The sequence below is a fragment of the Actinia tenebrosa genome, unplaced genomic scaffold (genome assembly GCF_029948245.1).
Source record: "Actinia tenebrosa isolate PJP-AT-01 unplaced genomic scaffold, QUT_ActTen_1.0 PGA_scaffold6__47_contigs__length_16458017, whole genome shotgun sequence".
Lineage (NCBI taxonomy): Eukaryota > Metazoa > Cnidaria > Anthozoa > Actiniaria > Actiniidae > Actinia > Actinia tenebrosa.
This window is the reverse complement of record NW_028292583.1, coordinates 4477371-4499852: the sequence shown is the minus strand read 5'-3', so window position 1 is coordinate 4499852 and position 22482 is coordinate 4477371. Positions and strand designations below refer to the sequence as shown.

The window sequence follows — 22482 nt, the reverse complement described above, 5'->3', positions numbered from 1 at the left end:
TTTTGTTGAGTGTGATTATAAACAATCGCACGATATTCTCGTACAATTCGGAATTTATAGATACTCGTGATGAAAGTTCTCAAACTGGACTGGCCTGAAGGCTCTTTCAATTTTGAAAACCATCACTAACTCGTACCTATAAATTCCGAATTGTACGAGAATATCGTGCGATTTCCTATACAGATTATCATATAATGTTTCCCCATTACAACAGAAATTCGTTACACGTCGTGACATCGATCTTTTGGTTTACACATGGTATCATAATGATGCTACTTTCTTTACTACAGATTTTATATGAGTGGGAAAAAAGTCGTTGCATTATTTTGTTTTAATGTGTTCCCTAATATTGTCAGGTGTTGCTGAACACGTTAACTGCAAATGCAGTCATTCATTTATCGGTTTAGCAAGGATTGCCTTTAACTAATACTGCCGCCTAACTAACAAGTAAAGCTGGTTAGCCTAGCTAGATCTAGAGCTAGTTATTTATACCAACCTATCTATACGCCGAGACAAATACATAAAGAGTGTGTACGTATCTAGAGATCAAGTCTCCCCCATCAAACAACTCTCCAACAAATTCTAAGACATAATCATGCCTTTGTCTGAAGGTAATGCGGTTCCATATCTGGGCTTGGTCGGCACCAACGCGTTTGATCTCAAAATGACCTAGTTCGTTCCCTCTCCGGAATCTATACCGAATATCTGGCTTCCTGTAGCCTAGGAATCAAATTATAAAATGTGGGATTAATGGACTTGTTCAGTTTGGGAACAGTGTTCGTTTTTTAACCACGTGTCATTCTCTTTGTTATGATTTCTTTGTTGACAGGTAATGCTTGAAATGAAGTTAATATGGATAATGCCACAGAAAACAAATAAATATTTTGTCCTGAAGTAATGGCAAACACGTGGTTTTAAATGGAAAACCGTTAACCCCAAGGCGAATGGGTCTATCAGCAATATACTAATGTATATAAATATAATTAGTCCAATCCAACTAGTAGCCTATCATCAGTGCTGCGTTCTAATCAATCACTATGTAATCACTCCTAAAACTTGTGTCTGCAGAGAAAATTGCATTCACCGTGTAATCGCGCCTTAAAACAATAAGTCCTCTCGCCCTCATGGCCTTAGTCAATACCCCATTCGGGCTCGAGGACTAATTGCTAATTAGTTTCAAATAAGGTTTGCTGTAAGTCATTTACATAGAGTTCATACAACCACGGGAAGTGCAATGCGGGAGGTGGAGATGACACAAGTGAAAAACGTCTACGCATGCGCTAAGTCCGTATGCAAATTCGTCGAAACGTGTACGTACTATTTTAAAAATATGTAAATTTGACTTTCAAACATGCCTGATAAATGGACTTCAGAAAATGCCAAAACTTGGGGTAATTGAGGCTAATTCATATTATCATTACACTCGCGAATTTTTTTGTATACTCGGAGAAAACGAACATTTATTTTCTCACTCAAACTCTAAATTTTTAGAAAACGTGCTGAAAGGCACGCATGCGCAAACGGTTTTCTCTATAGTGTGGTTAGAGATTATAATTAACCCTGCAAAACTGTAAATCATCATTTCCTTGTTACCATACCTTGAGCAATTATTTTGTAGGCGAATATATTCCCTGGTGGTGAACCAACTACGATATTGAAGGTCCAGAACTGATACACTTTGTCCTTTAATTGCGAACAAGCTCGGTCGCCTTCAGGACAATTGCGCAGACATTTACTGTAAAGAAACAAAAACCAAAGTTGCAGTTTTCTCTCTAAAGGAATATGGATTGGCTGGATTGCGGATTTTTGGAATCTGGTTAGTTAGGTTTGGTCTCCTATTTAAGTGTCTGTGGCATCCAAATCAAGAATTTCAGCATTCATTCTACAATAAGTGAATGGATTAATGGTTGATAAAATATTTTTACATGAATTTGAGTGATGCGTCTTGGATATATCATGGTTTATACTTCCAATATGTTAATGAGTGTGATGTCATAGGAGGCATTTGAGTTTATTTGTCATCATTTGTTAATTGAACCACTGATTATTATGAGAAAACAAACTTGCAATGATCTTTCTATAAACCTTGTATGAATAAGACAATGATTTTTTATACAGAATATTTTACTGCCCCAGAAAAGTTTCGTATATTTAATAATAATAATGCCTCTTTTGACGTCACACTCATTAACATATTGGAAGTATAAACTATCGTATACAACACGCTCGCGCCATCCTACAACTCCAGTCGTAGCGTGTAAATCAAGTCTACAACTCGCCTACGACAGACGCGAGCGTGTTGTATACGATAGTTGTAGGCGAAAATCGTACCGTCTAAACCGGCATTCAAAGATCCATCACTCAAATCATGTAAGAATATTTTACTATCTAACTATTCAGGTCACGAGAATCAATGATGAAAATATTGATTGATGTGACATATGCACTTAACGAGTCAAAGCCATGCCTACCTATCACCTTGCAATGAATAATAGGGCCGAGGACAGGAGAATGGAATGCATCGGTAGTGGCCATTAGTGTTACGGCAGAGCGTCCCACGACCACAGATTGCTGAACCTTGTTTGCACTCGTCAATATCTGGGGGGGAATATAGTATTTTTAACAAGAAGTCGCCTTGCAAAAGTAACAGGCAGCCTTAATCATGATTTACAAAGAATGCAAAAATGTGTATTACTTCCTTGGACTTTGTAGTTCAAGGTAGTCTTCCGTTTTCTAGCTCAAAAGAGCATAAATCTTGGTTACCTTCAACTAAGTACGAAATCTGCACATTTTTCATCCCCCCCCCCCCCCCCCCCCACTTTCCCCCACACCTCTGGGGCATTTCGCATTGTTTGTAACGAATTTTTATGATTGGTTTAAAATACATTAGGAATAAGGATTAAATGAAAATAGATCGGTCTCCCAACAATCACCGAAAGTAAAAGGAACATGAACACTCATCCAACTCCACACTCTCCCCTTCCTACCACCGGCCGCACCCCACCCCTTCCCACCCCACCCTCCTTTGAACTGAGAGGTGCATCAGCATAACCATATTTACTATTGGTGAACAACATACCACGGCATGAATGTCTATCGGCTGTTTGTTCATATCCTGATGGACATTCACATCTGTAGCTTCCAACAATATTGGTGCAGTTATATTCACAAGGCCTTCCGTAGACGTTTGCATTACATTCATCGATGTCTGAAAAACATTATAGGGTTGTGATCAATTACATTAATTATGATCATCATCATCATCATCATCGATCACAGAAGGAGCATCGTAACGAAGAACCATGAGAATCAACATCATCGATCATTACCACGAATTATCATGTATCATCATCATGTACCACCATCATCAAGTGTTATTCTCATGTATCATCATCATGTATCATCATCACGTATCATTATCATGTATCATAATCATGTATCATTATCATGTATCACCATCATGTATTTTCATCATGTATCATCATCATGTATCATCATCATGTATCATCATCATGTATAATCATCATGTATAATCATCATGTATAATCATCATGTATCATCATGTATCATCATCATGTATCATCATCATGTATAATCATCATGTATCATCATCATGTATAATCATCATGTATCATCATCATGTATCATCATCATGTATCATCATTCACATAATGCAAAAAAGGTCGTTGCGTTCAGGATCAGAACATACCTTCGCAGCGGCCATTAGCAGTTAGCCTAAATCCCTGATGACAAGAACAGTAGTAGCTGCCTCGCGTATTAGTACAACGGCCATTCTGGCAAGGCCTTTGAGTCGCACACTCGTTAATATCTATGAAGGAATTAACAAAAGACCTGGATTAGAAATATTAACGTTACCAAAAAACTAATAGCCGTCATTACTTTGAACGTAATGTTTAACCATTTAAGACCACATGTCATTCCCTAGAGTATCATTTATTTGTTTAATGGTTGCGCATGAGATGAGACTCATAAATAGGAATACCATTCAAACAAAGAATCTTATTCTCAAGTGAATGTCAGGTGGTCAGAAATACAATGGGAAAACATTACACCGGAGCAGAGGAGGTGTATTGACACCATCACATTAATTAAGCGCAATGTTTCCCCATTTCAGACCATGTGCCATTCCTTATAGCGTATCATTTCTTTGCTTTAATGGTTGCGCATGAGAAGACACATGAATTTATTCTCAAGAGAATGACACTTGGTCTGAAACAAGAAAACAATACGCCCAAGATATAAACCACAAAAACGATGACCGATATATGTAATGACGTTCTTTCCTCTCCCTCGTTAATTAAATAAATCATGTGAGGCGTGCCGAGGACGTTAAATGGAAAGAAAGGATCTGGGTGGTGGGGATTATGATAACTCTAAACCTTTACAAAGTCTTATATAACACATTTTGAGCTTTCAAACCAATCCATTCCAAGCATGCATGGGCCCTATATAACTCCAACCCCCTCAGATACACCTATATCTAAAGTAGAACGGCAAGACGTTATCCTCCTTCTAGCTCTCTCCCCATTATGTATAATGAATTTTAGCGCCACCATCATTATTATTATTATCATCATCATCACCATCACCGACATCACCACCATCATCATCAGCAACCATCATCATCATCATCACCACCACCATCACCATCATCATCATCACCACCATCCCCATCATCATCATCACCAACCATCATCATCATCATCATCATCACCACCATCATCATCACCAACCATCATCATCATCATCATCACCATCACCACCATCACCACCATCACCACTATCATCATCAGCAACCATCATCATCATCATCATCATCACCATCACCACCATCACCACCATCACCACCATCATCATCACCAACCATCATCATCATCATCACCATCACCACCATCACCACCATCATCATCAGCAACCATCATAATCATCATCACCATCATCACCACCATCATCATCGCCATCACCACCATCATCATCATCATCGCCATCACCACCATCATCATCATCATTATCATCATCATCATCACATCATCACATCATCATGTACTGACATACCAATGCATGATCTTTTGTTAATATCCAGCCTGAAGCCTGGATGACAGGAACACGTGAATGATCCAGGGGGTGAATTAACGCAATTGTGTTCACAATATCCTCTAAAGCACTCGTTAATATCTGCAATCAAAATAGAAAAATATTATTGCTGTTATCATGTCCTTCTTTTAATTTACTCCTAATTTATATTTGTTTAGCGCGGGGGTCGACATTAAATATGGAAGGAAAAAAATTAATAATTAAAAACGTTTTTCTCCGAATAAAATACGATCAAGCAAATAATTTGAAGATCAAAGATCATGAAATGAATAAAAATATCTCATGTGGATACGGTGAGATTCCAACCTAATTCCAAAAAAGGAAATTCAAAAATTCGATTTTATTGTGCCATACCCCCGAGACATCGGCCGCAGAGCTGAGGCGGCGTATGGACTTCGGACCCTGATGGGAATTAAGGCCTTCTGCCCTTGGGTGTATGAAATTGTTCTAGCTCAGAGCATCAGGGCCGATGCCGAGCTAGTGGGGAAATTGAGGCATTCAAGAAACTGTCTCAAGCCCAGCTGAGAAGGGCTAGCAGTTAGATGGCAGTTAGATGCAGAACTTTGGAATGCAGGACAAAACAATAAATTGCAATTCTAAGGAGATTAAAATTCTTTTCTTTTCTTTGTTTTTGTTTTTTGTTTGTTTGTTTGTTTGTTTGTTTGTTGTTGTTTTTTTTTTTGTCCCCCACACGCTGCTTTGATGTCATATGCAAGGGGTCTATACCGAAATGCTTTACTCAGTCGCCGCGCAGCCGATTAGCACCCAGTCTCCCATAAGCACTGAAAAACTTTTTTGTGTTGCGCAAAGACTGGATATACGTACCCCTACATTGGCGGTCAAACTGGTTTTTTTCGTAACCAGATTTGCATACGCACAGGTGAGTACCAGGTTTGTTGACGCACGTTTCGTCGCGTTTACACGGGTTTCTAAGACATTCGTCGATATCTAAAACGAAAACAGATACTTGTGTGGGCTTCCTGTCTATAAATATGTATAACGTCTCAGGGTGTTGCTGGGGGGAGGGGTGGGACCAAAGAGGTATTAGTCGATATCTAAGAGAGAGAAAAATTACATGTATGGACTTTCTACACTTGATTGTTGCCAGAGATCAAATCTATGAATTTGTATAACGTCTTAAGCTACGTACACACGCGGTGCAACATTGCGCGCAATGTTGCATGTAATTGCCCTACTTCACTATGACGTCACATCAAAACAATCTTCAACAATCTATTGTTTAAACGCAAAGGATCATGGTCGTCGGACGGGGTCAAATCAACGCAAACTAACCGAAAATTGTTTTAAATCCCGTATCATTCCACGAAGAGAAGTAGAATAGCCAGCAAACGCTCAGAATATTTTTTTAGTACATATTAACACATATTATATCTGAAAACCAGGCCATTTTAGATTAAACTGTTCCGCTAGGAGCAAATTTAGTTGAACTTTCTATTGGATTTGGCGATTCTATCCCCGACATAAACAAGCAGTGACGTCATAGTGAATTAGGTCAATTGATGTTGCGAGCCATGACACACGACGCAATTTGTTGCACGCAACGTTGCTGAAGTAGAAAACTATCCTACTTCAGCAGCATTGCCTGCAATGTCGCGCGCAATGTTGCACCGTGTGTCAGTGCCTTTAGGGTGTCGATGCGTTGAGGGGTGGGACAAGTTTATCATGCAATCATACCTTTACAAACCGGTCTGTTGGATTTGAGTTTACATTCATATCCACTTGGACATAGGATATCGGCGCAGGGGTCGTCAGCTGCATCGAATAACAACCCGTCATTTTAAGTTGAATAAATATGATGTAACGTAATCCAAGGTGTTTTGGGGATATTAAGAATAAACGACTGGCGACAGGTGCACATGATTGAGAATAGGGATGGGATGAATGGCATGGAGTGGAATGGATGGATGGGATAGACGATTGGCAATATCAGGATGGATGGATGGAGGGAGGGAGGGAGGGAGGGAGGGAGGGAGGGAGGGAGGGAGGGAGGGAGGGAGGGAGGGAGGGAGGGAGGGAGGGATAGATAGATATTTTAAAATCCTAGTAACAAATTACAAATAATAAACGAAATTTAACATTTGTTTATTCTAGATTATTTTAGAAAATAATTTTTAAAATATGCATGCTAAATAAATTAAATATTATTTTTTCCAAACACGAATTATGCGTTCTATGGCACTGGAAAAGTAAAGAAAAAACGAGATAAGTGAGACAAGCCCGAAAATAAAACCTTGAAAGCAAGCCGGTAAAATGCAGCATGTGTTGTTATATTTGTAGTCTGCCAGATAGACTAATGAGTTTGAAGACAGTAAAAGGTTTTTCTTTGTTAACTCAAGATCCATATACATAGCAATTACCGCAGCCCAGACGTACACTGTCTTCAGTCGTCTCTCATCAACATTAACTCACACACCACTCACATTTTTAATAGTATTCTCACACACACAGCAAAATCCAGCTGAATTTTACCTATAATAAGTGAATGAAAATGGATTGATCGATGTTTAAGAGTAATTTTGGTTGATTTTGTGAACAAATTTGTTCAAAGCTAAGCATTATTGAATACAAAAAAGAAATGTCACAAGTCAATGCGATAATTATAAATTATGCCCACACACATCTCTGGTTTTTGTGTTGATAATTATGATTAATCGAACTAGTACACTGGCAGCTGTAGCCGAGATGAAGTTTGAATTCTGAATCTATTTGTTTACACCAAAATTAATATATTATATATTGGTTGAGTACGCGGTCAGTCTAATAGTCTACGAGTACGAATTCGAAAATGGAAAAGAAATTTAAATTGGGTGAATTCGTCTAAAAGCTTTAGCCTTATTTTGACTAATGAATTGCTTACAAAATCGTTAATTTTCCATTGAAAACGTCAATAACTGTTCTGTTCAAATAGTGCTATTCTAATAGTTGGTGAAAACAGGCATGAACTTTTTTATGGCTTGATTAAGAGAGTGTGTCATAAATGGCGAAGCAAAATTGTATTTTCTTAAAGGAAAAACTATGTATGTAGTATCGAATTGGTTCCTGAATAAATGCCTGATGCGTAGAGAATAACAAATGGATAGAAATGCATTGTGTTTAAAAGAAAAGAGTTTTTCGGATACAGCGATGAACTAGTTTATACAGATTAAGAATGATCAAAAATGAGTTTTTACTTCTTCTCTCGCCTTTGAACACTCAACTTAATGGCAACAAAAAAAAACTTCTCCTTCTCTATCCACATGTGTTGTTTACTAAGTATCAGAGTTCGGCTTATGAAAGTCGGCTTAATTAGAGATATGAATTGAACCAAAACGTCAGATCAATATTGTCAAGGCAATTCAATCAACGCTAATTATTTGTGGTTGTTGTTTTGTTTTCATTTTAATTATCATTCGGACAATGGCCAAATGGCCAAACAAAATTTAAAGCGAGGTACAAAACACTTCTAAACTCGTCTGTCTGCCATAAGAAGCCTTAGAAAAGCCAGTAGTTTTGCTGTTGACGGTTTAATTCTCTTCGAAATAAAAAGAATTGTCATAGAGCTGGTTAGACGGATATTAGTTTGAGGCTGACGTGACAAAAAGCATTTTTCAATTAGCTGGAATATAAAAATGGGAGGCAATTAGTAAGATAAATAATTTAGAAAGCGCTGTCAATTGTATAAGAAACTTGTGTTTTTGCCTCGCGGCGGTAATGCTGTAGATCTCTAGCTTTGTCTGAAAGTACACCGAAGTAGTTTACGGCTACGAGATCGAGAGAGAAAACACTCCGAGGTCCACCTAATTCCTCAGCACGTCGCACTAGCAGTACTAAAAATGAGTAAGTACATGTCAAGTAAACTATGGTTAGCAGTTTTTTAAGGTCTACGAGAGCGAGATGTTATAATTATTGATAATAACGTTGACCAAAGAATCCCACCGAGTATTTTCGACTGCTACTAAACTAGGCTAGGTTAAAAAAGCGAAACAACTTTATAAAACGTTGTAGACAGCTGATAACCAATTTAAATAAGAAGTTGGCCAGTTTACAACTACACTATTAAATATTCGCTGAAATCATCGCTTTAACGGTACGGTAAAGAATGAGTCATTTATATCCTATAAATATAAATACATATTCATCGACCGTTTGCTTGAGAAACTGGACTGAGTTTGCTATTACAAACAGACCAATATATGTCTTCAAAAATTTTATAAATCCTATTTTTTTCTGTCTTTATGTAAGTAAATAAGAGTCTATTCCTGGGCTTTCTACTAAGACTAAATTTCGTAATTGTCACATTCGGAACTATTAAAGTCAAAATACAATATCGACACAAAAATTATCTCTCCTGCCATAATTAGAAACCTCCTTCTAGTGGACTTAATAAATAACTCTTATGCAGGAAGAAGAAAGATTGAAAGCATCAACTATGTACAATCCAACAGGAATAAAGATAGCACATTTTTTTAATTTGGTGCAAGTGAAATGGCAAAGAAATTAATTAAGAAATTTTAAAAATTCATAAGAAAAAACAGAAATGGATAGTTGATTGTTATCGACAGTTTAATTAAATAGCAAAGTATCCAGGTAATAGCGTATTTTTTTCTGTGTTATCTTACGCGTTACTTATTCTAAACGTGTGCTAAAAAATGAAAAATGAAAATACGACAATTTTCACAGTTTCGTATATGTATATTACGATTTGTAAGCTGTTACTTTCACTTTCTTAGTAAAACTAGTAATTGAGGACTATAGCCGAAGTGTTGTGTTATTCAAACCTTTCTTCAATCCAGCATGCATCCATTGTTGTGTTTATATTATTTTCAGTCCAGTTATTGAAGATTTCTTTGAGGATTTGCTAAAGACTGGTTTTGGAAATAGTTTCCAATTTTTTTCAAACGAGAAAAAGACATGAACAGAGATACTGATACTTTTTGACCCAAGATCCTTTGCGCGCTTAGTTCTTGATGAGTTACGTTTTCTACGGTCACTGCGAAATTCCTGCGCTTTTTTCATTCAATAATATAATGCCAATTGTCGCTTATATAGTAATTATTTCATTTAGATTCTGTTGACGTAGCAATCCAAGACATCCAAACTAATCAACGGATGTGTCGAGCCTGCAATCAGCCAATCACTGATCGATACGTACTGAAGGCATTAGACTCGTTCTGGCATGAAGGGTGCTTGAAGTGTGCGTGCTGTGAGTGCAGACTTGGTGATATCGGGTCCAGCCTTTATTGTAAATCTAACTTAATTCTTTGCAAGCGAGATTATCTAAGGTAAGATGAATTCAATCTTGACCTCTATGTTGGTTATATATGAATTATAAGATTATATATAAGTGTGACTGAGTTGGATGATGCAACAAGATTTCACACACTTGGTTCGATAGCCGGGGGTGTGGATAAGGGTACCCTCAACCTGTTCTTAACTGATACTTATTCCCTCATTTCTTTCGTTTCCCAGGCTGTTTGGTATTCCTGGGAAATGCTCACAATGCAGTAAACCAATCGCAGCCTTCGAGCTGGTCATGCGAGCGCGGGAAAATGCCTACCACATCGAATGCTTTGGATGCCAAATGTGCCGAAAGCGACTAGTCGTCGGCGAAGCTTTCTGTTTCCATGACAACAAAGTACTATGCCTCGATCGATGCGCCAAGAAAGCACAGGACGCTATAGTGAAGGTGAACGATAAGCTGACACTTAAAACCATAAAATCTAGCGCTAAAGCTTTAAAGACTAATTGAACATCGAGATAAAAATATCAAAGACACCAACGAGATAATAATTGTGAATAGACTCATAGCCAATCTTTGTAGTTTGCAATCAATCACGAGAGCCTATCATGTCAATCTGTGCTGTATACCTGTGTGCAAACGTCTGTAAGATCCAACCGTTCAGACTTGAACGCAGAAGACGAAGTATTGACGAATCAGAAGATGCGTAATAGGTGAATTACTAGCCTTAGCCTTATCGACGAATTGTGTTAGGGTATAGTACTCCTAATCAGAATAGACTGGAACTGGTCAGCGTGAAAACGAGACTAGTCCTGCCCCACCCCTCCCCCAAAAAGGAAAGCAAACACTCACGCCCTCGCACAAAGAAAAGAGGTCGTTATTGTCTTGGTTTTCTAAACACATTGACCCACCAGCCTCGTTTTCGTGCTAAGATTTTCGTACCAGATCTCCCTTAGGAATACGAATACGAGCGTGTGTATTAGCCTGGTGTAAATTTCACAGGAATAAATACATACGAGTATTAAAAGATAAGATGTCTATAAATTGGTATACATTTTTTAATAATCATATTTTGTATTGTCAGTAATTATAGATGTCTATCTTTCTTTCTGCCAATAATCTGCCACGAAAAGCTTTAAGCTACTTACAGGCTAAAAGGAGTGTATATGTAATAGATTATATGAAAATAATTCTAGGCAATAAATGTCAAATAATGCATGTGAAAGAGAAATAGAGAAAAAACTTATAATAAAATAAAATAATAAAATCAAAATAAAATATCAATATCGTTTGAGTACTTACAGACCACACACTTTCCATCGACAAGTTTGTAACCACGTGAACACGAGCGGGAAACGACGTCGACACAGCGATATGAGCCCGCGTAGTTTTCACATCGTTGGCCAGCAGAGCGGCAAGCATTAGAAATAGTACACTCGTCTATATCTATTAAACCATCAAAACAAGAACAAGATTTAATGACCTCAGGGAATTAAGTAGTGGCTAGAAAAAGTCTGATTTCTTTTGTGTTTTCATGCCAACATCCAAGATAATTTTGAGAACGATCAATCCATTGTGCTGCTATAAGAACTTCAACAAATATTATTTCACCAAAGATACGTACCAAGACAACGACCATTCTTAAACTCATATCCCGAGGTGCATTGCTGACGTCTTTCACATCGGTACGAACCACGAATATTGGAACAAACTTGGCCTGTTGGGCACCTGACTCTATATTCAACGCATTCATCAATGTCTGGAGAGAAAATTGAACACGTGACAAAATGACGTCATTAACCGCTAGGAAAAATCGGCGCACTAAGTGACGAAAGCATTGTGTGTGAAGAAAAGCACGAGCCATGGGCGGGCTTTACTTGTAATTGGCGCTCCCTACGTGTCGTATAACCCTCCTGGCAAGTGAATTCAATGGAGCTCAATTTGAAGCACAAAACAAAAGAATTTCGTTCTCCTGAGAATTGGAAACCTTTGTTTTGCCCTACATAGTGAGCTGTATTCCCCAACGTGCTTCAAGAGGTCTATTCTTGAATGAAGGACGAAGAACGCGTTGTTTATTTTGTTATATTTAGCAGAAAGAAAAACTACTTTGCAGTTTTCAGTACCCTTTCTCTTACACTCACATGGGCGCGCAAATGGCATTTGCAAAGCGCAGTGCTTTATTCTCAAGGAAACGCAGTTTTAGACCACTCATAGTGCGCTTTACATACTAACCTTCACAACGGCCATTCACCAGTTTATACCCATTTTGACATTGCGATTGAGAAAGACAAGAGTAGGAACCTTTTTCATTCTTACATTGTTTTCCGCTCGGGCATATACTTTTGTATTTTACACACTCATCAATGTCTAAAAGGTAAATAAAATATCGTAGTCTTTAACTATTTCTAACTCAATTATCAAACAAACCAATCAATCTTCTGCCCACCTATTTATCCATTAATCTATCTCTTATCTAGCACCTCCCTCCCTCCCTCAATCGGTCGGTCAGTCCGTCCGTCCGTCCGTCCATCCACCCATCCACCCATCCACCCATCCACCCATCCACCCATCCACCCATCCACCCATCCACCCATCCACCCATCCACCCATCCACCCATCCACCCATCCACCCATCCACCCATCCACCCATCCACCCATCCACCCATCCACCCATCCATTTATCTCGTCAATCTTTCTATCGTTTGTTCGCTTTTTTTCATGATGTGCGCCATACTCCTTGATATGAGTTTCCAGATGTTGAGAACATGCATCTTGGCGTCGATTCATTTAACTTACCTACACACTTTCCATTAACATTCTCATAACCCGAAAGACAAGCTATTACTGGGACATCAACGCAGCGATATGAACCGGGCGTGTTGACGCACTTCTGGTTTGACTGGCATCGATATCGATTTTCAGCACATTCGTCAATGTCTGCAACAAACACACTCTTTAAACAGCTTTTTAAAAAAAGTGGGTATTGGTTTTGTTAAATGTTTCATGCTGTATATTGCATGTTGCTTACTGCTTGAAATGTATTATATTCATGTGTAAATAATGTCAACACAGAAGAAAATATGTTGGTAAAACGTGTAGACAAAGTTTAGGAAAAATTCGTTTTGTTCTGGACGTGCAACCTGCAACATGCAACATGCAACATGCAACATGCAACATGCAACATGCAACATGCAACATGCAACATGCAACATGCAACATGCAACATGCAACATGCAACATGCAACATGCAACATGCAACATGCAACATGCAACATGCAACATGCAACATGCAACATGCAACATGCAACATGCAACATGCAACATGCAACATGCAACATGCAACATGCAACATGCAACATGCAACATGCAACATGCAACATGCAACATGCAACATGCAACATGCAACATGCAACATGCAACAGCATGCAACATGCAACATGCAACATGCAACATGCAACATGCAACATGCAACATGCAACAACATGCAATGAGATAGCTGTATTCAACCAAGTTTTGTGTCTAACATGCTAATGTAACTCAAGCTAGATCACAACTTACCAACGCACGCGTTATTCTCTGCCCGAGTACCCGTGGGGCATGGGGCACATCGATAGGATCCGTCTGTGTTGATGCATCTTCTGTTGCCAGTGCATTTAGCGAGATTTGTTGCACATTCATCGATATCTTAAACAAAGAAAGCAAAGTAACAATGACATGACATTCAGCAAAGCAGCCAAATAGCAAAATTTAGAAACAACCATTTGAGAACTTGGCCTGGTTGTACGAAGGGTGGATCCAATGAAGTTATCCATTGGATAAGATTTGTCCGTCGGATAGCGCTATCCACCCTAGCTACCTTATTGTCTTCTAGCAATACTGTTATTACTTAAGCGCATCTGGTAGTTCTGTAGTTTACATTCAGTAGTCCCCTTCACGGTTCCCTGCGCCATCTTGAAAGGTAGCCGTGCCTTTGCATCGAAGCGAGACGAACGGTGAGCATGCAAAGTTAGGGACCTTTTTTTTAATACCTTAGACAATTATTCGCATGTCTCTATCATTGCAAGCTCACCGTTCGTCTCGCTCCAATACAAAGGCACGGCTACCTTTCAAGATGGCGCAGGGAACCGTGAAGGGGACTATTTCGCCTGAAATTTAAGACATCGTTTTGCTTACCAACACAACCACTCGCGGTTGATCGTTTTCCTGCTGGACATGTAATACGAGTACAAGTATACGATCCCGGTGTGTTTCTACAGACTGTTCTCTGGGGGCAGCGCGCTTCTCCGTTTGTGCACTCGTTTTTGTCTGAATGAAAAATAAAATAAAACAAATGCATGAGCACTTATTCTAATGCCATGTATTCAGTGACACCTTAATATTTTATTGACACCCTGAAACAACCTCTTGGTTAACCTGGGCACGGTTGTCTCTCAGATAAAAGTAGAATTTATGTTGGGTTTTGCTTTCGGAAGAAACATGCATTTGCAGCTCCTCAGCTCTTAATATATATGTGTATTTATTATTGAAAAAAAATCACATTCTTAAGCTATGTTTATTTATCGATCACTATTATTGTATATTTTATAGATGTGGGGCAATTGGGAACCAGCCCTTAAACGCTGTATTTGATAGGCAATAGGCGATAAAGGCAAAGAGCAATAGGAGATACTGAGGTCATTCCAAGATCTAAGAATAGCTGGAATGACTTGTGTTTCTGCTTCTTATTCTCGTCAAGAACATGGACCTTAGTGTTGAGCTGATTCAATGTTGTTTATAGTCGTCGAAACCATTTCTGTCTCGGAATGACCTATTGCATATCGTCTTTGGCGATGACAACGATTTTTCGAAATAGGTGTATGCCATTGAAAGAAGGGTAACAGCACTTTAATTAAGTGGGGTTTTGGTTTGAGCAACTGACCTACACATCTGTTGTTATCTGCTCGGAATCCTTTCCCGCATGGAACGCAGCGATAGGAGCCATCAGTATTGATACATCGTGTATCGCTACCGCACGGGGAATTACCACCGGCACATTCATCGATATCTTGAAAAAAAAATTTATTTATTTATTTAATAAATGCGCTCAAACTAGAGGCCTAAATAGGAAAACATCGCGTCAATTCTTAGGCGAGTCTGATTTCGTAGGGTTGTGAAAAAAAACGGCGCACGGCGCTGTCAGTCCTATGGACTAATGGACTACTTCGACGATACGGCTGCCATCTTGGATGGCAAGGAATTATGGGGCAAAAAAGTTTTATTGCAGTAATGACGTCGATTGATATCAATAGCTCACCAAAAGAGAATACAACAAATGATGAATTAAGACGGCACGAATTGTTAATCTTTTATGATGAACTTGTTAAAATATTTACATATCAAAGAATCAACTCCAAAGAGTGGCATCACATGGTCTGAAATGGGACAACAAACAACGAAGGCAAAGAGCTCTATAGTCCTTACCAACACAACCACTTGCCGTTTTTCGTTTACCAGCCGGACATTGGTTAGGTCTTGAACAGATGTAGGTGCCAGGTAGATTTCTGCACACACTACCAGGAGGACATCGTGCCTCACTTGTTCTGCACTCATCTTTGTCTGATTAAAATGATATAAAAACACCAAGGACTGAGAAGATCTTGGAGATAAAAGCAAGAAAGATCAAAACAGGCCTTTTATATATATACATACAGTGGAATCTCTATAATACGGACATGGAAGGACAAGTAAAAGAAAGTGTCCGTAATTTAGAGGTGTCCTTAATATAGAGTTCACGTCTATGAAACAAAAAATCATGATGATTTAGAGGGACCTAAATATCTGTCCGTAATATGGAGGTGTCCGTCCGTAATATACAGGTTTCCGTAATATAGAAGTGTCCGTAATATAGAAGTGTTCGTAATATAGAGGTGTCCGTAATATAGAGGTGTCTGTACTATAGAGGTTTCCGTAATATAGAAGTGTTCGTAATATGGAGGTGTCCGTAATATAGAGGTTTCCGTAATATAGAAGTGTCCGTAATATAGAAGTGTCCGTAATATAGAAGTGTCCGTAATATGGAGGTGTCCGTAATATAGAGGTGTCCGTAATATAGAAGTGTTCGTAATATAGAGGTGTCCGTAATATAGAGGTGTCCGTAATATAGAGGTGTCCGTAATATAGAGGTGTCCGTAATATAGAGGTGTCTGTACTATAGAGGTTTCCGTAATATAGAAGTGTTCGTAATATGGAGGTGTCCATAATATAGAGGTGTCCGTAATATAGAGGTGTCCGTAATATAGAGGTTTCCGTAATATAGAGGTTTCCGTAATATAGAGGTTTCCGTAATATAGAGGTGTCCGTAATATAGAGGTGTCCGTAATATAGAGGTGTCCGTAATATAGAGGTGTCCGTCCGTAATATACTGGTTTCTGTAAGGAGAACTTCCATTGTAGTATAAATGATTTTCGCGATGCTTCGATCAGCTTCCAATTCCAAACCAAGTCGTTCACATGCTTGTTAGCCACTGGCTATTAGGAAATGAATATATAAGAGAGGAAAGATTGCCACTCGACTTACCGACACATCTTTGGCCAGATACTTCATAACCTCGCGCACAAGTACATCGATATGAACCAATGGTGTTGACACACGTCTGTTCGCTACTGCAGGTAGAGGTACCTCGTTCACATTCGTTGATATCTACACAACGACAATAGTATTAAGTGCTCAGGCGAGAAAGATCTGATGGTACTTAGCAATGAATGAGGGCAGATCACGTGACTAATTTCCCGCCAAATTAAAACGGGTCAAACTAAAGGGAGTGCACACTAGATAAAAGTGATGAAGGATACATCACGATCGTGTTGATCTTTGAAGCTGTTTTAGATCAGGAAAGTCAAATAAAATAAAATTACCTTGGCAGGATCCTCGTACCAGTTCATATCCATCATTAGAACAGGCAGCCAGCAAGGTAGGTGTTGGCTTTGATTTTGGGATGCATCTGTAAGAGCCTTCTGTGTTGATGCATTTTTGGTCATCTGAACACACCGGAGTACTCATCGTACACTCGTTGACGTCTGTAGTAAAAAAAAGTTTATAATGAATAAAGAATGAATAAAGAATGAATATATATGGAATATATATGGAATATAAAGACTGACTGAGTGAGTGAGTGACTGACTAACTGACTGACTGACTGACTGACTGTCTTACCAAGGCAGTTTTTGCTGTCACTGGCAATAAAGTAACCATTACGACAGTAACAAATAGGGTTTCTTGAGCTGTCTTCCCGACAGATGTGCTGACAAACACCCGCAGCACACCTTTGTGCTATTGGTTGTTTTGTAGACGGTGCAGGAGTCAAAATCGGAGGTGATAATGTCAAGTAGGGCGATGCGGTAACTTTCTGGCCTATGAGGGAAATGAGATATTAGGAAGATTGAAAAGCTTGCTTATCTTACAGTGGCAAATACAACCCGTGTTATAAACGTGGTCGTAATCTTTATAAACATTGCCATTGTGGTATTAATGTGCAACCATGTTGAAAATAGGTTTCTGTCACTTTGCTTTATTGGCATGGATTGTCCAATGGATTTCTAGTTTGCAATTTAAACAAAAAATATCAACCAAACGTAAATATTCTTCATCGTACGCACGCACGCGCCCTTTGCATTTTATAAAATAAATAAAAAACTTACTTGCTGTACTGTGTGGAGTTATAAAGCACTTCGGGATTGGCAGAACACTCGAGAAGTATCGAGAAGCTTTCCGCTACGCGTCGTGCTTCTCCTAACACTTCTCTCGTGTTCTGGCAATCCCCGCGTGCTTTATAACTACACACAGCACGCGCGCGCGTTTTCTATTTCTTCATATATATGCTAGAATAAGACTTACCAGAACAGCATTCCTGGTAAACTGTTTTACATGGATCATTCCACTTGACCGTATCACAGCCCACTCCAACTGAACGAGCCTTGATACCCAGAGCACAACAATCACAGCACTCAATGTAACGATCAGCACCAGCATTCCCGTGAGGTCGAGCACAGGACTTTGCTTGGCTAGAATAACAAATAGTGGTATTTAAATCTTGCGAATACTAAATATATCATTGTGTATACACCTATTTCACCTAGATCCAAGAATAGCTGTCTTGTTTTTCGGCTTCTTGTTCAAACTTTTTTATTGCTTTGGCCCCCTTTGTTGGGATGTAGTGTGCGCAAGAGGTCTATATTGCAATGATTGTGTATAACGAGTGTCGACTTACAACGCCTGGTATTTGCCGCGTTCACATGCTACTTTTTGTAGTTCTTTGACGCAACAGACTCTCTCAGACATTCGACACACCATCCTATCCATGACACTTGTGAAGGTGCGCCTGTCTAAGTCATCTTTGTTGCAAACCTCAAAATGACCTTTGAAGTTCTCTGCTTTTTGTCTTCCTTTGATGCAGCATCTGTTTACCCAGTCTATCATGGCAGCTGATGAAGATTAATAAGTTAAATAGGTTAGTAAAGGAGGAAGGAAGGAAGGAAGGAACGGACGAACGAAGGAAGAAAGGAAGGAAGGAAGAAAGGAAAGGAGGTAGAAAGGAAACAAGGTAGGAAGGAAGGAAGGAGGCAAGGAAGGAAGGAAGGAAGGAAGGTAGGAAGGAAGGTAGAGGGAAGGTAGGAAGGAAGGTAGGAAGGTAGAGGGAAGGTAGGAAGGAAGGAAGGTAGGAAGGAAGGTAGAGGGAAGGTAGGAAGGAAGGTAGGAAGGTAGAGGGAAGGTAGGAAGGAAGGTAGGAAGGAAGCATGGTAAGAAAGAAGGAAGGAAGGAAGGAAGGAAGGAAGGTAGGAAGGAAGGAAGGAAGGAAGGTAGGAAGAAAGGAAGGAAGGAAGGAAGCAAGCAAGCAAGCAAGCAAGCAAGCAAGCAAGCAAGCAAGCAAGCAAGCAAGCAAGCAAGCAAGCAAGCAAGCAAGCAAGCAAGCAAGCAAGCAAGAAATATCCCAAGCGTCCATAGAAAAATAAAGCGTTATTAAAAGTGCTATCCTTAATATTGATTCTTTTTGCCCTTTGCTTCCTTCCTTACTTCATTCTAATTCTGTAAAACGATGGAATGGGATTCTCTATTGGTTTTATAAACCTGAGTGTCACATTTTGGTTATGCGCGCATCACGGCCCAATTAAGTATGTCATTTTTCAGCGGTCTCGCTTTCTGGATGCGCGCCACACCACAAACCTGGCGAAACTTCTCTTCCCGCGCGCCAACTACTTTATAAGGCACACGTGTCTATACCTCTTGAAGGATAGTTTCCTGTCGATAGGATCAACTACGTCTATTAGCACAAATTTGACGTCATGTAAGGCGTGAGTACTCATTAACCCGATGATCGCATGTCATGTGTTTTGCTTGACAATAGTTCGAGGAATTGGGCAAAAGAGAAGAGAAGACAAGACAAGACAAGAGAAGAGAAGAAAGATATTGTCAAGAAAATATCCACATAATAGCAGTTGACATGAAAGGATTATATCACTTGTTATGACAGACAAAGTCTTTGCTTGTATTACAAACAACAGAAAAAGATGATCAACAATTATTTGACATTTTACAGGAAATTATAATATCTTTCTTATCCTGTTACTTATTATAATATTGAATTTCAAAGCAAGGCAACCACGAAATAATAATTTAAATGCTTTTCACATTTTGGGCTCTTAAAATTAGCATTTAAGAATTGAAAAACAATAAGAACTTTTTTAAATGTTTGAAACTTATAAAGCGCAACTTTAACATGCGTCTATGATCTAATGTACAATAAAAAATAAAAACTTTAAAAACCAATGACAACTTGGTAATCAGATAACTCCAGTTCGCATACCGCGATTTCTCTGGTAGATAGTCCAAGGGAATTGCGTTGCTCTATGGTTTACCAGAATCTGAGACTAATTCAAACCTATTCAGCACCCCTTATTTCTAGAAACTCTTGAGTAATACGCGTATTCAATCTATACCTACTTAAAGAACAAAAATTCTGTGATGTCTGAGGTTACGCGGCTTCGTCCCAATGGTAAAAGTGGTCTTGTGTTTCATTGTATTCTGCCTCTCGAGGCTTCCGTTTCAGTTTTAAGGGAATTCAAATCAGAATTAAGAAACGTATGTCGTATGAACTATGGGAACTTTCAGCTCGAGAAAAATATTCCAGATCTGTTGGTTGCGGAAATTTGGTATGTTTAAAGTGAAAAATCTGTTTTTGATCCACTAGGACACAGAGTATGCAAGGTATTTTGATACACAAATGACACGTCCATAATTTCAAAGTAAAAATATTTTCAAAATATTTCTCGCGTTTTTTGTGAAGATAAAAGCCACGTCAGTTTAGCTCTGGTGTGGGTCTTCATAAATGCTTCATTGAAGACAAAGCAAAGCATTCCGAGAAGACAAACTCGAATGATTTGAAGTGGTTGAAGTCTGGCTACTTAAGATAAAAGTGTACTGTTTGTATTCACTTATCTAGTGCATCAAAACATTCTTAATTCACACGAAGTATAAAATACCCGATAAAAGGTTTGTTGGAATACGAAGGATGAGGATTTCCCATCATGTGTAAGATAACTTCAATATGATTTGAATTCGCAGGATGATTGCTAATTCGGCGTTATAGTTGTATTGCATGATTGCTCACCTTGAGTCAGTCCTACGTAGGCAATAAAGACTACAAACACAAGAATTAGAGAAAGGCATCTCCTAGTCCAAATAAAGCCAGTCATGTCGCTGCGAATCGATAACTAGGCTGCTCCAAAGAATATTTTTACGATGGAATCCACAGCGCGAGAGTTTCTGACGCTTAACGACGACAAGCGAACAGATCTGGAAACCCGACCTCGTCTTTTGTTGCGTGTTCTGAACGTAACCCTATATCTCAGTGACCTCTCTCTCTCTTTCTGGTATGTGCTTCATGTTTTTCTCTCACATTGTCATTTTTGGTAAGCCAGAATATCGATCTGGCCTGGCGCACGATCAATTTAAAAAATCCGGATTCTTTTGATAAAGTTCGGAAGTTGGGCGGATGGGTGGAACATTCGATCAAATCAAATGCGTTTATCACGAGTTTTCGAGGAATCTTTGTAGATTTTGAACGTCTCAGGAGGTAAGGAATTAGGAAGACCTTCTCAAACAAAAAAGGGAGTGATATCAACCCAGGCACCACGTGATATCAACCGGTTTTTTTAAGCTCGACAATACTGCAATGTCGACTATCTACCTCTACGTCGCTATGCCGTGACCGTGTCGCGACCTCGAGACTATGATTTCATTGGTTACTCTCACCCCCTTGTCGTTTCATAGTCATGGAAAATCCGTAGACCTCATCTTGTTTTAGCACCCCTTCCGTATCAATCGTCTAACCTCGTTTAATCTTAGTCAGCTGCAGCCTCGTCTGAGTATGGAAAGAATCCAAGGTGTGGGAGCTAGAGTACTGAGTGGTTAGAGAAATGCAGCTACTTGACGTTAACCTCACCTTCACACACGTACTTGTGCAACCGCGTGTCATTCCCTAGAGTATCATTTCTTTGTTTAACGGTTGCGGTCGCACATGAGAAGACACATATACAACTCAAACAAATTATCTTGGAATAACACGTGGTATGAAATGGGAAAACATTACGCCCGATCCGAGGTCTATTTCTTATCACAGAACCATAACTAGGCTGCGCGTATGGCTTTGCTAACAGCCAGTTATGTTTTAATAGCGATCCATTGTTGAGTCTTGTGCAGCAGAGAACGTACCAGACTAACGTTACCGATTATTTACACATTATTATCTAATTGCAGTTGATCGTCGGTCTGTGAATGCAGAGATAAGAAAGGTTATACATGTTACTTTGTAATGTGCTCAAGTGGTCAGATAGCGAAATTCCACGCGAAAAAAACAATACCTTGGTCAGTATGCAGTAAAAATGGATGGAAATGAATTGGATCGTATATAGGAATATTATTGTACGTGAAATGGATTGGATTAACGTATAGGAATAAGAGTGTACCTGAAATGGATTGGATAAACGTGTAGGAATAAAAATGTACCTGAAATGAATTGGATGAACGTGTAGGAATAAGAATGTACCCGCCTGAAATGGACTGGATGAATGTGTAGGACATAAGAATGTACCTGA

General features: G+C 39.1%; 2 protein-coding genes across 2 annotated transcripts; one reads left to right on the top strand and one right to left on the bottom strand.

Moving 5' to 3' along the window:
* Nucleotides 1–313: 313 nt before the first annotated feature.
* Nucleotides 314–21204, bottom strand: LOC116290614 (uncharacterized). The gene is made up of 22 exons (XM_089038809.1): nt 20997–21204; nt 18600–18813; nt 18227–18393; nt 17546–17743; nt 17248–17409; nt 16910–17032; nt 15815–15949; nt 15273–15398; nt 14528–14659; nt 13913–14038; nt 13151–13291; nt 12587–12721; nt 11979–12113; nt 11657–11800; nt 6811–6888; nt 5941–6063; nt 5077–5196; nt 3710–3829; nt 3080–3208; nt 2472–2598; nt 1599–1735; nt 314–720 (listed from the first exon to the last, which is right to left on the bottom strand). Exons 1-22 carry the CDS (start codon nt 21079–21081, stop codon nt 497–499), a joined length of 3081 nt encoding a protein of 1026 aa, XP_088894935.1. The 5' UTR covers nt 21082–21204; the 3' UTR covers nt 314–496.
* Nucleotides 8593–11638, top strand: LOC116290615 (LIM domain only protein 3). Its single transcript, XM_031697687.2, has 3 exons — nt 8593–8952; nt 10181–10397; nt 10585–11638. The coding sequence occupies exons 1-3, from the start codon at nt 8949–8951 to the stop codon at nt 10862–10864; spliced, it is 501 nt and encodes a 166-aa protein (XP_031553547.1). The 5' UTR covers nt 8593–8948; the 3' UTR covers nt 10865–11638.
* Nucleotides 21205–22482: the final 1278 nt, after the last annotated feature.

Bases quoted from the DNA above. Each gene is read 5' to 3' on its own strand.
- LOC116290615 (XM_031697687.2), top strand. The intron at 10,398-10,584 runs GTAAGATGAATT...TTCGTTTCCCAG, and splicing joins TGCAAGCGAGATTATCTAAG to GCTGTTTGGTATTCCTGGGA.
- LOC116290614 (XM_089038809.1), bottom strand. From the start codon at position 21,081: ATGACTGGCTTTATTTGGACTAGGAGATGCCTTTCTCTAATTCTTGTG. The intron at 6,889-11,656 runs GTAAGTACTCAA...TATTCGATGCAG, and splicing joins CGATGGAAAGTGTGTGGTCT to CTGACGACCCCTGCGCCGAT. The intron at 1,736-2,471 runs GTAGGCATGGCT...GTTTCTTTACAG, and splicing joins TATTCATTGCAAGGTGATAG to TAAATGTCTGCGCAATTGTC.